The sequence below is a fragment of the Berghia stephanieae genome, chromosome 13 (genome assembly GCF_034508935.2).
Source record: "Berghia stephanieae isolate SIO BIC M18660-M18661 chromosome 13, UCSD_Bste_1.3, whole genome shotgun sequence".
NCBI lineage: Eukaryota > Metazoa > Mollusca > Gastropoda > Nudibranchia > Aeolidiidae > Berghia > Berghia stephanieae.
Window position 1 is genome coordinate 8,640,302 of NC_088372.1, and position 14,600 is coordinate 8,654,901.

The following is a 14,600-nucleotide window of genomic DNA, read 5'->3' on the forward strand; positions in this document are numbered from 1 at the left end:
AATAAATGAATAAATAAATAAGTAGATAGATAAATAAATAAATAAATAAATAAATAAATAAATAGATAAATTAATAAATAAATAAATAAATAGAGTAATTGATAATTCACCCCCCCCCCCCCCGCCCAAACAACAAACAAACCCAAAGACACTTTGTGTAATGGTGTGTATGTGTGTTAAAATAAACATCAATATATAATATAATGAATTGTTTTTGTTTATTCACTTTAACTTCTCCATTCACACATAATATATCTCATTCGCCCTTAGTGCTTCATTCAACGTGTTTTGTTGATAAAGGGGTAACCCGAAACGTTCACCACAGTATCTGTGTTCGTCTATTAAATCAAAGCTTACAATTCAATACTTATCGATTTTTTTTTTAGATATTGGATCATGAAAGTCAATGAAGCATGAAATATTCTTGACGCCAGTCAACCGTAAGATTTAGATATGTGTTTATATAAAGGATGTCAGAATTTCAAATAAAATAGAATAGAAACTGAATGGAAAATGTTCAGTGTCTTTCAACGATTTGAGAGTGTTGAAATCCCGTGCTTGTTATAATATAATGGAACGCTGGACAACTAGATCTATGTCAGGGTTCATGCCTTTCGGAATGAGGTCAGAATTTAAAACGAAGAAATTATTGAATAAAATATTATTGAACTGTAACGTTATTATTATTATTATTATTATTATTATTATTATTATTATTATTATTATTATTATTATTATTATTATTATTATTGTATATTATTATTATTATTATTATTATTATTATTATTATTATTATTATTATTATATTATTATTATTATTATGATATAAATCAAGTGAAATTCCCTCCTTTTCCTCCTCCACAGCCAGGAGATTCCATCACCACAACAGTTCCCAGTCATCATGACGACAGTAGACAAACAGCCCACCAGTGGCCAAATCGTCTTGGAGGACCCGTCCGAGTTCCGGCCAGAACAGAAAGATGCCTCCAAATTCCGTGACTTCCGCATCCACAACGTCCCAGACCACGTCTACCAAACCTACAAACTCATGCACACCAATCAAACTGTAGACTTTGTCAAAGTAGGTTTTGACAACGGTATTCATCAAACCCACAAACTCATGCACACCAATCAAACTGTAGACTTTGTCAATGTAGGTTTTGACAACGGTATTCATCAAACCTACAAACTCATGCACACCAATCAAACTGTAGACTTTGTCAATGTAGGTTTTGACAACGGTATTCATCAAACCCACAAACTCATGCACACCAATCAAACTGTAGACTTTGTCAAGGTAGGTTTTGACAACGGTATTCATCAAACCCACAAACTCATGCACACCAATCAAACTGTAGACTTTGTCAATGTAGGTTTTGACAACGGTATTCATCAAACCCACAAACTCATGCACACCAATCAAACTGTAGACTTTTTCAAGGTAGGTTTCATTATAACAACGGTATTCATCAAACCTACAAACTCATGCACACCAATCAAACTGTAGACTTTGTCAATGTAGGTTTCATTATGACAACGGTATTCATCAAACCCACAAACTCATGCACACCAATCAAACTGTAGACTTTGTCAAGGTAGGTTTCATTATGACAACGGTATTCATCAAACCCACAAACTCATGCACACCAATCAAACTGTAGACTTTGTCAATGTAGGTTTTGACAACGGTATTCATCAAACCCACAAACTCATGCACACCAATCAAACTGTAGACTTTGTCAATGTAGGTTTTGACAACGGTATTCATCAAACCCACAAACTCATGCACACCAATCAAACTGTAGACTTTGTCAAGGTAGGTTTCATTATGACAACGGTATTCATCAAACCCACAAACTCATGCACACCAATCAAACTGTAGACTTTGTCAATGTAGGTTTCATTATGACAACGGTATTCATCAAACCTACAAACTCATGCACATCAATCAAACTGTAGACTTTGTCAATGTAGGTTTCATTATGACAACGGTATTCATCAAACCTACAAACTCATGCACACCAATCAAACTGTAGACTTTGTCAAGGTAGGTTTTGACAATGGTGTTCATCAAACCCACAAACTCATGCACACCAATCAAACTGTAGACTTTGTCAATGTAGGTTTTGACAACGGTATTCATCAAACCTACAAACTCATGCACACCAATCAAACTATAGACTTTGTCAATGTAGGTTTTGACAACGGTATTCATCAAACCCACAAACTCATGCACACCAATCAAACTGTAGACTTTGCCAATGTAGGTTTTGACAACGGTATTCATCAAACCACAAACTCATGCACACCAATCAAACTGTAGACTTTGTCAAGGTAGGTTTCATTATGACAACGGTATTCATCAAACCCACAAACTCATGCACACCAATCAAACTGTAGACTTTGTCAATGTAGGTTTCATTATGACAACGGTATTCATCAAACCTACAAACTCATGCACACCAATCAAACTGTAGACTTTGTCAATGTAGGTTTCATTATGACAACGGTATTCATCAAACCTACAAACTCATGCACACCAATCAAACTGTAGACTTTGTCAAGGTAGGTTTTGACAACGGTATTCATCAAACCTACAAACTCATGCACACCAATCAAACTATAGACTTTGTCAATGTAGGTTTTGACAACGGTATTCATCAAACCCACAAACTCATGCACACCAATCAAACTGTAGACTTTGTCAAGGTAGGTTTTGACAACGGTATTCATCAAACCCACAAACTCATGCACACCAATCAAACTGTAGACTTTGTCAATGTAGGTTTCATTATGACAACGGTATTCATCAAACCTACAAACTCATGCACACCAATCAAACTGTAGACTTTGTCAATGTAGGTTTTGACAACGGTATTCATCAAACCACAAACTCATGCACACCAATCAAACTGTAGACTTTGTCAATGTAGGTTTATTATGACAACGGTATTCATCAAACCTACAAACTCATGCACACCAATCAAACTGTAGACTTTGTCAATGTAGGTTTCATTATGACAACGGTATTCATCAAACCTACAATCATTGCACCCAATCAAACTGTGGACTATGTCAAGGTAGTTATGAGCAACGGTATTCATAGAACGGAAAATAGTGCAACCGAAAAATGTAGGATAGATGAAAGAAGAAGTAAGAAGAAACGAAGAGAGAAGAAGAATAAAAAGAAGAAAAGAAAGAAGAAAAGAAGAAGAAGAAGAAGAAGAAAGAAAGAAGAAGAAAGAAGAAGAAGGAGAAGAAGAAAAAGAAAAGAAGAAAGAAGATGAAGAGTTTATGAAGAAGGTATTGCATCAGCTACAGAACTGATCAAGCCGATCAAAGAAAAGAAGGATGCATTGGAAAGGATGCATTAGAAGCAAGACGGATACGAATGCAATGCAAAATGTAAAGAAGAAGAAGAAGAAGAGAAGAAAGAAGAAGAGAGAGAAGAAGAAGAAAAGGAAGAAAAGAAGAAAAAGAAAAAAGAAGAAGAAAAAAGAAGAAGAAAAAAAAGAAAAGAAGAAAAGAGAAGAAAGAAGAGAAGGAGAGAAAAAGAAAGAAAGAAGAAGAAGAAGAAGAAGAAGGTTTTGGCAATGGATTATGGTTGTGGCTGTGGGGTTTTGTGGTCTTCTGATCAGGTCTACAGGTCTCTGATTCAAGTCTCGCATCAGGCGGCACAAAACTGGTTCCTTTGGAAAAGACTCTTCGTCTCTTAAATCACAGTTTCCAGTGATACTCGTGTGCATCTGTGCATCCACAATGTCCCAGACAAAACCTACCAGATTGACAAACTCATCATACACACAAATCAGACGTAGTCAAGGTAGGCCTTTGGCATCGTAAAACCCTAAAAACAACAACACGAACAACAACAACTACAATAATAATAATAATAATAATAGTAACAATAATAATAATAATAATAATAATAATAATAATAATAATAATAATAATAATATAATAATAATAATAATAAATAATAATAATAATAATAATAATAATAATAATAATAATAATAATAATAATAATAATAATAATATATCTTTATTGTCCCCCAAAAAAAGTGGCAATTTGTCATTTGGTTACACATTTATAACAATACAATATTGACATAGACACACTCACACAAGATCCCACTAGTAGCATTGTAGTTGTCGTAAAAAAAAAAAACAACAAACAAACAAAAAACCCCCCAAAAAACAACAACAACACGAACAACAACAACAACAACAACAACAATAACAACTACAACAACAACAACACGAAAAACAACAAAAACAACAACAACAATAACAACTACAACAACAACACGAAAAACAACAAAAACAACAACAACAAAACATACACAGTCCTGGTGGGGTAACGCATTCCTATCGCGTATCCCTTGATTTTTGACTTTCAAATTGTGATGACATTTCCTATCCAATGTAATGAATATTTTTATTGAAATCCAAAACACATCTAGGAATAATTTAGACTACTAGACTACTTTTAAACGAATTATTCCTTCCTTAATGGTTTATTCATTTTTGAAAAATGAAAGAATAAATAAATGGAAATTAATTGATTAATTGAATAGTTAATTCATGCATATAAATCTTAATTGATTCATCCACGCATTCATTTATAATTTATATATTCAATTATTGGATTAATTTATTTTCAAAAAATTGTTTTGTTTGTTTTGAGGTTTTTTTGTTGTTGTTTTTTTTATCTGGCTGGCGGATATTGTGAGTATTTTACCTAAACACATAGGATCAATACAGTATCAGTTGTTTCCATATTCAACTATTTTGTTTATAATCGTATTTTTTCTCTTTAAACTTGTATTTTCTGTCTCTCTCTCTCTCTCTCTCTCTCTCTCTCTCTCTCTCTCTCTCTCTCTCTCTCCCTCTCCCCTTCCCCCAGGGCCGTATGGATCACTGGCTTCAATTGAACCACGGGGAGATGGGTATCATGGAGATTCTAGAACGCCTCAACGAGCTTGTGGACGAGAGTGACCCTGACATTGATCTGCCCAACTCTTTCCACGCCTACCAGACAGCTGAGGCCATCAGGAAGTGCCACCCTGACAAGCCCTGGTTCCACGTGAGTACTGGCATAAACTAAGAGCCTGTCTACAGCCTTTGTAAATTTAGAACCTGTCCGTAGCCTTCGTAAACTAAGAGCCTGTCAGCAGCTTTTGTAAACGAAGTGCCTGTCAGCAGCTTTTGTAAACGAAGTGCCTGTCAGCAGCTTTTGTAAACGAAGTGCCTGTCAGCAGCTTTTGTAAACTAAGAGCCTGTCGGCAGCTTTTGTAAACTAAGAGCCTGTCGGCAGCCTTCGTAAACTAAGAGCCTGTTAGCAGCCTTTGTAATCTAAGAGCCTGTCCGCAGCCTTCGTAAACTAAGAGCCTGTCCGTAGCCTTTATAAACTAAGAGCCTGTCAGCAGCTTTTGTAAACGAAGTGCCTGTCAGCAGCTTTTGTAAACGAAGTGCCTGTCAGCAGCTTTTGTAAACGAAGTGCCTGTCAGCAGCTTTTGTAAACTAAGAGCCTGTCGGCAGGTTTTGTAAACTAAGAGCCTGTTAGCAGCCTTTGTAAACTAAGAGCCTGTCCGGAGCTTTCGCAAACTAAGAGCCTTTGTAAACTAACAGCCTGTCAGCAGCCTTTATAATCTAAGAGCCTGTCCGCAGCTTTCGTAAACTAAGAGCCTGTCCGTAGCCTTTGTAATCTAAGAGCCTGCCCGCAGCCTTCGTAAACTAAGACCCTGTCAGCAGCCTTTGTAAACTAAGAGCCTTCCAGAGCCTTTGTAAACTAAGAGCCTATCAGCAGCCTTTGTAAACTAAGAGCCTGTCCGGAGCTTTCGTAAACGAAGACCCTGTCCGTAGCCTTCGTAAACTGATTGCCTGACACTGACCAAAAAATGACGTTAAAAGACAAGTCTTTGGCCACAAAGGAAAACAAATCGTGAGTTGTATTCAACAGTACAACCGATGGGATCACTCGTTTCCTTGACCACTACTAAAGACAACTCACTAGGCGGTAAAAAAAACCTATAAATGGCGTCTAAATATGGGTCTTGGTGTGGTGTTAGTGTCAGGCTACAAAAACGTGGATGGCAAAAAAAACAAACAAAAAACAAAACAAAGACCCGAGTGACGTCAACTTCATTCTATCTATAGATAGTATGCAGATGACGTCACTCAGGCCTTTGTTATTGTTTTTGCCATCCGCGTTTGTGAGTTGTTCTCACTAAACTGTATTAACCAGACTATAAAAGTTCATGGTTACACAGAGTTTGTGTGTTGGTCCGTTATACTTCCGGATGGCAATGTTGTGAACTCCTTGGCCAAGCGCATTCTATCTATAGATAGTTCGAAGATGACGTCACTCAGGTATTTGTTGTTGCTTTTTGCCATGAGTTATGCCCACTGAACTGTTTTAACCCGACTATAAACGTTCATGGATACACACAGTTTTGTGTGTTGGTCCGTTATACTTCCGGATGGCAATGTTATGAGCTTCTTAGCCAAGCGCATACTATCTATAGATAGTATGCAGATGACGTCACTCAGGCCTTTGTTATTGTTTTTGCCATCCGCGTTTGTGAGTTGTTCTCACTAAACTGTATTAACCAGACTATAAAAGTTCATGGTTACACAGAGTTTGTGTGTTGGTCCGTAATACTTCCGGATGGCAATGTTGTGACCGTCTTAGCCAAGCGCATACTATCTATAGAAGAGGGGAAGAACGAATGTTCATGGCTTTGTATTCGGGAGCGTGGCACTCTGAATCTTAGATCGTGTCGTCTCCTTGTTCGAGATCTCGTCGTTGCTGGACGAAGGTTGTTTGGTGGGATTGCTACAGGGTTGTGGAATACGCGATAGAGCCTTGTCGGTTTGGATTGCTTGCCCTTCGTTGTTCCAAAGTTTTAAATTCTTTTTTTTTTTTTTTTAATTCCCTTTATTCATCCTAAGGGGAAATTTGTCTTTAGGGTCTATTCCAAGGGAAGACTGGAATAACCCAGGCGTGAGCCGCAGAGCACCACCGCAAAGTGAGCTAGGGCGATGTGACTTGCTCAAGGCCACACAACGCAGCGGCGGGTGATTGAACTCGGTACCTTTCGGGTAGGAAGCAAAGACCGTACGACTAAGCCACGCTGCCCCTGTCGTCCACTGTAATGTTCGCACCTTTACCCTCTCCTTACCAACTATAGATAGAATGAAGTTGACGTCACTCGAGTTTTTGTTATTGTTTTTTTTTTTTAGCCATCCGCGTTTATGAGTAATTCTCACTAAACTGTATTAACCAGACTATAAACGTTAATGGTTACACACAGTTTTGTGTATGGGTCCGTTATACTTCCGGATGGCAATGTTGTGAGCTTCTTAGCCAAGCGCACACTATCTATAGGAAAATCGTCATATTCTTTACGATACAACCAACATTTAAAAAAAATCAAATTTCTTTTGTACATCATAAAATTTACAGAAAATGAACAGTGTGTTGTAGAGCACGTTTTGCTAAAGAAATGATGTATGGCAAGACCTTACTGCCATTGTGTTTGAGTGATAAAAAGCTATTTTGTGTTAGTTGGGTGTGAAGTTTTGGGGAAAATCCTGAAAATGTCTGGTATGGAACGAGTTAAAGCGTAGCCATCGTTAAGTTATAGATAGTATGCAGATGACGTCATTTTTTGGTCAGTGTCAGGCTATAGATAGTATGCGTTGGCTAAGTAGCTCATAACATTGCCATCCTGAAGTATAAGGGACCAACACACAAAACTGTGTGCATCCATGAACGTTTATAGTCAGGTTAATACAGTTCAGTGTGCATTACTCATACACGCGGATGGCAAAAAACAATAACAAAGACCTGAGTGACGTCATCTTCGAACTATCTATTGAATACAATTCACGATTTGTTTTCTTTTGTGGCCAAAGACTTGCATTTTGACGTCATTTTTTGGTCAGTGTCAGGCTGTAACTTTACGATGGCTACGGTTAAAGCCGAATACTCCGGGCGGCGTGACATCAGACTACTGAATCCAATTTACCCTCGTTCTCGTGTCCACAGCTGACTGGCCTTATCCACGACATCGGCAAGATCATGCATCTGTGGGGGGAGCCGCAGTGGGCCACGGTGGGGGACACGTTTGTGGTGGGCTGTGCCCCCGACCCGTCCATCGTGTTCGGCGTGGAGAGTTTCCAGGATAACCCGGATGTGAAGAACCCCAAGTACAACACGGAGTACGGCATGTACACACCTCACTGTGGTCTACACAATGTGCTCATCTCGTGGGGACACGATGAGTATCTGTACCGTGTGCTCAAGGTAAGGGAAGGGGATGGGGTTTCGTGTTTGGTTTCTTTTCTTTCTGTTTTAAAAAAAAAATATTATTATTATTATTTTTTATATTTTGGTTTTGTATTGTTTCTGTTTTTGTTTTTGTTTGTTTTATGGAGGGGAGGGATTTTTGTTTGTTTGTGTTTGCTATTTGTTTTTTGTTTGTTTGTTTGTTTTGTTTTTTTTTTTTTGTTTTTTTTTTTTGTTTTTTTTTTTTGTTTTTGTTTCTTTTGTTTTGTTTTGTTTTGTTTTTTGTTTTTTTGTTGTTTTTTTTTTTTGGGGGGGGGGGGGGGGGGGGTGAGGAGATGTATTGCACACTTTGTTTTTGGTTTTGGTATTTTTCTTGTTTTGGCTTTTTTTTTAATTTGTTGTTATTTTTTTTCTAGTGTTGTGTTGTTTTTTGTTTTTTTTTAAACCAGACTGGTTTGACGGTATAGATAGTATGCAGATGACGTCACTCAGGCCTTTGTTATTGTTTTTGCCATCCGCGTTTGTGAGTTGTTCTCACTAAACTGTATTAACCAGACTATAAAAGTTCATGGTTACACAGAGTTTGTGTGTTGGTCCGTTATACTTCCGGATGGCAATGTTGTGAACTCCTTGGTCAAGCGCATTCTATCTATAGATAGAGCGAAATTGACGTCACTCAACTCGTTGTTATTGTTATTAGCCAGTCATTTTATTAGTAGTTCTCAATAAATGGGAGCGATCTATAGTCATTGTTTTCGTCCAACCTAGTCATCGATCACATGATTTGTTGCTCTCCAACTATTGGATATTTCTGAACAAATAATGTAACTACGCTGCTTTGTTTGAAAGTTGTAAACATACACATGTGTCACGCTGAACAAAATGACCAATTGGATTCAGTAGCATGAAGTCACGCCGCCCGGCAACGGCGGCCATCTTGGTTCTAAACAAAGAAAATCATTACTTTTTATTCTTCAAGATGGCTAGAACTTTTCATATGTCTTGTGATCAGAATGTGTAAAAGTCAAAACATGATCAAAATTATGTGTTTCTTTCCTTCTGGATACGCTTTTATGCTCGCCGGGGAAATATTTAATACGGGCGTCCGCCATTGTTCCGATAGTTTAGAGCCAGTGTTACTAAGTTACCATGCGTCATTAGGAAGGAAGTGACGTTACGACTGGTGAAGAGTATTGGATATTTCTTAACAAATAATGTAACTACACTGCTTTGTTTGAAAGTTGTAAACATACCCATGTGTCACGCTGAGCAAAATGACCAATTGTGACGTTGGATATTTTTCAAACTATGAACACTTTACAATGTGACCAATGACCTCGAGCACATGGAAAGGGAATATAGATAGTTCGAAGATGACGTCATTCGGGTCTTTGTTATTGTTTTTTGCCATCCGCCTTTATGAGTAATGCTCACTGAACTGTATTAACCTGACTTTTAACGTTCATGGATACACACAGTTTTGTGTGTTGGTCCGCTATACTTCCGGATGGCAATGTTATGAGCTTCTTAGCCAAGCGCATACTATTTATAGACAGCATAAAGTTGACGTCACTCAATTCTTTGTTATTGCTTTTTTGCCATCCGCGTTTATGAGTAATTCTCACTAAACTGTATTAACCAGACAATAGATAGAACGAAGATGACGTCACTCAGGTCTTTGTTATTGTTTTTTTGCCGTCCGTGTTTATGAGTAATTCTCACTAAACTGTATTAACCAGACTATAGATAGTATGCAGATGACGTCACTCAGGCCTTTGTTATTGTTTTTGCCATCCGCGTGTGTGAGTTGTTCTCACTAAACTGTATTAACCAGACTATAAAAGTTCATGGTTACACAGAGTTTGTGTGTTGGTCCGTTTTACTTCCAGATGACAATGTTGTGAACTTCTTAGCCAAGCGCATTCTATCTATAACAGATCAACACATAAAACTATGTGTAGTTATAGTCTGGATTATACAGTTAAGTGAGAATTACGCATAAACGCGGATGGCAAAAAGCAATAACAAAGACCCGGGTGACGTCAACTTCATACTATCTATAGATCATGGCCATTGTTTTCATTCCTCAGGCCAACAAGGCCACCCTCCCAGACGAGGCATTGTACATGATCCGATTCCATTCCTTCTACCCTTACCACTCCTGCGACGCTTACCGCCATCTGGCCAACAACAAGGACCAGGAGATGTTGCCATGGATACGAGAATTCAACAAATTCGACCTGTACACCAAAGCCCCGGATATGCCGGATATCGAGGAAATCCGACCCTACTACGAGAGCTTGTGCGAGCAGTATCTACCCAAAGTGCTTAAATGGTGAAGGCGGTTTTAAGATGCCGTCAAGTGGGGAAACTTTGCTTTAAGGGGAAACTTTACTTTAGGGGGAACATTTTTATAAGGGGAAATTTGCTTTAAAGGGAAACTATGTTTTAAGGAGAAACTTTGCTTTAAGGGAAACCTTTGTTTTAGGGGGAAATTTGCTTTAAGGGAAAACTTTGTTTTAAGAGGAAATTTTGTTTAACGGGGAAACGTTGTTTGAAGGGGAAAACTTTGTTATAAGGGGGAAGTTTTGCTTTAAAGCGAAACTTTGTTTTAGGGGGAAATTTGCTTTAAGGGAAAACTTTGTTTTAAGAGGAAGTTTTGTTGAAGGGGAAACTTTGTTTTAAGGGTAAACCTTGTTTTAATTAAGGGAAACTTTGCTTTAAGGGGAAACTTTGTTTTAAGGGGAAACTTTGCTTTAAGGGGAAACTTTGTTTTCAGGGGAAACTTTGCTTTAAGGGGAAATATTGATTTAAGAGGAAACATTGTTTTAAGGTTTGCTTTAAGTTGAAATTTTACATTTGTTTATTTGGAATATTTTTCAGTAATCTTAGCTTGGTCGCAGATATTTTTCTGTATCAAAAAGCTTGACTGTGTATCAAAGTAAATAATTGATACGAAGCTATTTTTACTGTAACTGGTCCAAATTTATATCCGCGAAGTTTCCCCCTAAAGGCAAGGTTGCCCCTGAGGTGTAAAATGAGTACCTTGCCGTTAACAGCGTTGTCTCTGTCGGAAATAAAATTGTAATATCGCCTAGGCGCCATGTCTCGTTCTACATGTTACATGTCGCTGTGGTCTAGTGCTATATGACACTACTCGCTTTCGGATCGGAAGGTCCTGGGTTCGAGCCTCTAGTTGAGTCCTTGGAAAAGACTCTTTACTCACATTCTCTCGCCGTACTCAGGTGTAAAATGAGTACCTGGCCGTTAACAGCGTTGTCTTGTTGAAAAAGAAATATTGTAATATCGCCTAACAGGCGTCATGTCTTGTTCTACGTGTTAAGTGTTGCTGTTGGCTAAGGACCACTTGTCAAGCGCTTTGATCTCGTTTAGAGGATATTGCGCTATATAAAAGCTCAATTTTTTAAATTTTATTTATCGTGTCGTCGAATGTGGTGAGACGCAGTCACCTTTCTGGCTGGCAAAACGATTCGTGAATAACTCACCGTAACGCAAACCTAAATGTAACGGTAACCAGTCGCAGAATTCTTGACCAGATGTGATGAAAATTATTCACCTTTCTGGCTGGCAAAACGATTCGTGAATAACTGTCACCGTAACGCAAACCTAAATGTAACGGTAACCAGTCGCAGAATTCTTGACCAGATGTGATGAAAATTATTCACCTTTCTGGCTGGCAAAAAATAGAACTGTAGACAACCAGAAGTGTGAAAAAAAACCTCAGCATTATTTCTATAGATAAAATGAAGATGACGCCACTCAGGCCTTTGCTATTGTTTTTTTTTTTTTTTTAGCATCCGCGTTTATGAGTAATTCTCACTTAACTGTATTAACCAGAATTTAACGTTCAAGATTACACATAGTTTTGTGTGTTTGGTCCGTTAACTTACGGATGGCAATGTTGTGAGCGTCTTAACCAAGCGCATACTATCTGTAGAGCGTGTTTCTGTGTTTCTTTAAAAGCTTTACATTAATTTATCTTTATTTGGTTTCTATTGATAATGTATAACACTGTTTTATAAAAAATGATATGAAGTGTTATTGGAATATGAAATTGCATTTTCGTTATAGAATTTACAATGCTTCTATGCTTAACAGGATTCAATAGTCTGACGTCACGTCCGCCCAGCAACCAGCAGCTTGGTTCTAAACAAAGAAAATCGATACTTTTTATTCTTCATGTTGGCGAGAACTTTTTCACATGTCATGTGAACAGAGTGTATAAAAGTCAAAACATGATCAGATTTATAATGTTTTTCTTCTCTGGATACACATTTATGCTCGTCGGAGAAATATTTCATCAGGACGTCCGCCATTGTTCCGATAGTTTAGAACCAGTTATTAAGTTACTATGCGTCATTACGGGGGATGTGACGTCACGACTGTTGAAGCCTATTATTGCTTTATTGATACAAGTACATATTGGTGGTGGGAGGGGAGGTCTTTGACCTTCCATGATGGGCAGGCGGGAGGTCACGTGTTGTGTCTTCTGACCCCCTACACCTGTTTTCCGGGTTACTTTAATTACGTCTCTTCCCTGGAATGAGATATTTTTCCTGGGTAGGGTTCCTGGCCTCCCATAGTGGGCAGGGAGGTACATACTGTGTCTTCTATCCCCATATATAATCTGTTTTCCAACATGCTTTCTGTCTTTGTCTTGGAATGAGATTACTTGGTTTTGTCCTGGCCCTGGCCGGAAACCCTGACTGAGAGGGAAACAGTCAAATGTATAATTAGTTTTGGGAGATGACATTTTTTTCTTTGTAAATCATCTCTCTGTTATGTACTTTTATTTTTTTTAATCTATGATCTGTAAACATTTGAGTGTATTCCTTTCAGTGGAGGCTTGTGCTGGTGTCTGAGTGAGACTTTTAGGTAATTTCAAACGAAGGACACTGATAATGTGCTCTTGGAATTTACATCTGTTCCCTGTTTGAACCTTTTCCCCTTTGTCTTACTTTTTCCTCAAGTCCTTTTAATTGTACATCTAGAATGTTTTTACTATCTAATTTTCGTCCTTTTTACTGGCGCTGATATGACCGAAATGTGTTGCAAACGCCGTAAAACCCTTAAAAACAAACAGACAAACAGATATTTTTCCCTTGTAAATCATTTCTCTGTTATTTTCAATACGATGTTTAGTCTTCCTGTGATAACTGTCGACATCAGACATCTTGTTTGATAGATTATCTATATTCCTTCATGGGAATGCCTAGACGATGACATCTCACTGTGACAACATGAGTGATCCCTGTTGACATCAGACATCTTGTTTGATGAATTATCTATATTCCTTTACGGAATGCATAAATCCAGAAGTGCGTTTATAAATAATTTTTTTTTAAATTCTGCTGTTATTATATTGTATTGTGTTACGCACACTTTGTATATAACGTCTTTCTATAATTGTTTACGCTCCAAGTTCTTAATTTTGTAGTTGTTGTTGTTATAAAAGGTACTTGGTATGGGCTGGAAAATGGTATTTGTTAATTTACTTATTTATTTATGTAGCAGTGTGTGGATTGTGTGAGTGTTTGTGTGTTTGTATGTGTGACGCAGAGAGAGAGAGAGAGAGAGAGAGAGAGAGAGAGAGAGAGAGAGAAAGAGAGAAAGAGAGAATGAGGACTAAAGAAAATTAGTAATAAATGCTTGGTTTGTGTGTGTTTGTGTGTGTGTGTGTAAGTGTGTGTGAGAGAGAGAGAAAGAAAGAAAGAGAGAGAGAGAGAGAGAGAGAGAGAGAGAGAGAGAGAGTCAAATAGGATACTATTCAGTAACAGAGTATATATAATATGATATGGTACAAACAATCTGTTCTATGTAAATGTATTATTGATTCAAGACGCAAATCTCACTGCATTCGTTAAAGATTTTACAAATGAAGAAGGAATATACGGAAATATATTCTGAATATATATATATATATATATATATATATATATATATATATATATATATATATATATATATATATACATACATATGTATTCTATTAAATATAACATTCTTCATTACCTGTGTACGTTTGGTTCATGATATATTACTGGGTGGGGATCCTGACCTCCCATAGTGGGCAGGGAGGTACATGCTGTGTCTTCTATCCCCCCATACCACTGGGTGGGGATCCTGACCTCTCATAGTGGGCAGGGAGGTACATGCTGTGTCTTCTATCCCCCCCATACCCGTTTTCCAATTGTTTCCTGTCGTTGTCTTGGAATGAGATTACTTGGTTTTGTCCTGACCCTGGCTGGAATTCCTTTCCTGGGAGGGAACCAGGCGAATGTATA

The 14,600-nt window shown here is 37.8% G+C and overlaps 1 protein-coding gene across 4 annotated transcripts in view; it reads left to right on the top strand.

Annotated features, from left to right (window-relative positions):
- LOC144959179 (inositol oxygenase-like) overlaps positions 1-14,028 on the top strand; it is an 18,225-nt gene extending 4,197 nt beyond the window's left edge. For 2 of the 4 annotated variants that reach the window (XM_078891713.1, XM_078891714.1), the window contains exons 2-5: positions 865-1,081; positions 4,909-5,088; positions 8,056-8,313; positions 10,386-14,028. In XM_078891713.1, coding sequence (XP_078747839.1) covers positions 902-1,081; positions 4,909-5,088; positions 8,056-8,313; positions 10,386-10,634 — 867 coding nt within the window. In that variant the 5' untranslated portion in view covers positions 865-901 and the 3' untranslated portion in view covers positions 10,635-14,028. Of the gene's footprint in view, positions 1-864; positions 1,082-2,012; positions 2,048-2,572; positions 2,710-4,908; positions 5,089-8,055; positions 8,314-10,385 lie in introns of those variants that run through there. The other 2 variants (XM_078891716.1, XM_078891715.1) reach the window with 2 other exon arrangements.
- The last annotated feature ends 572 nt before the right edge of the window (positions 14,029-14,600 follow it).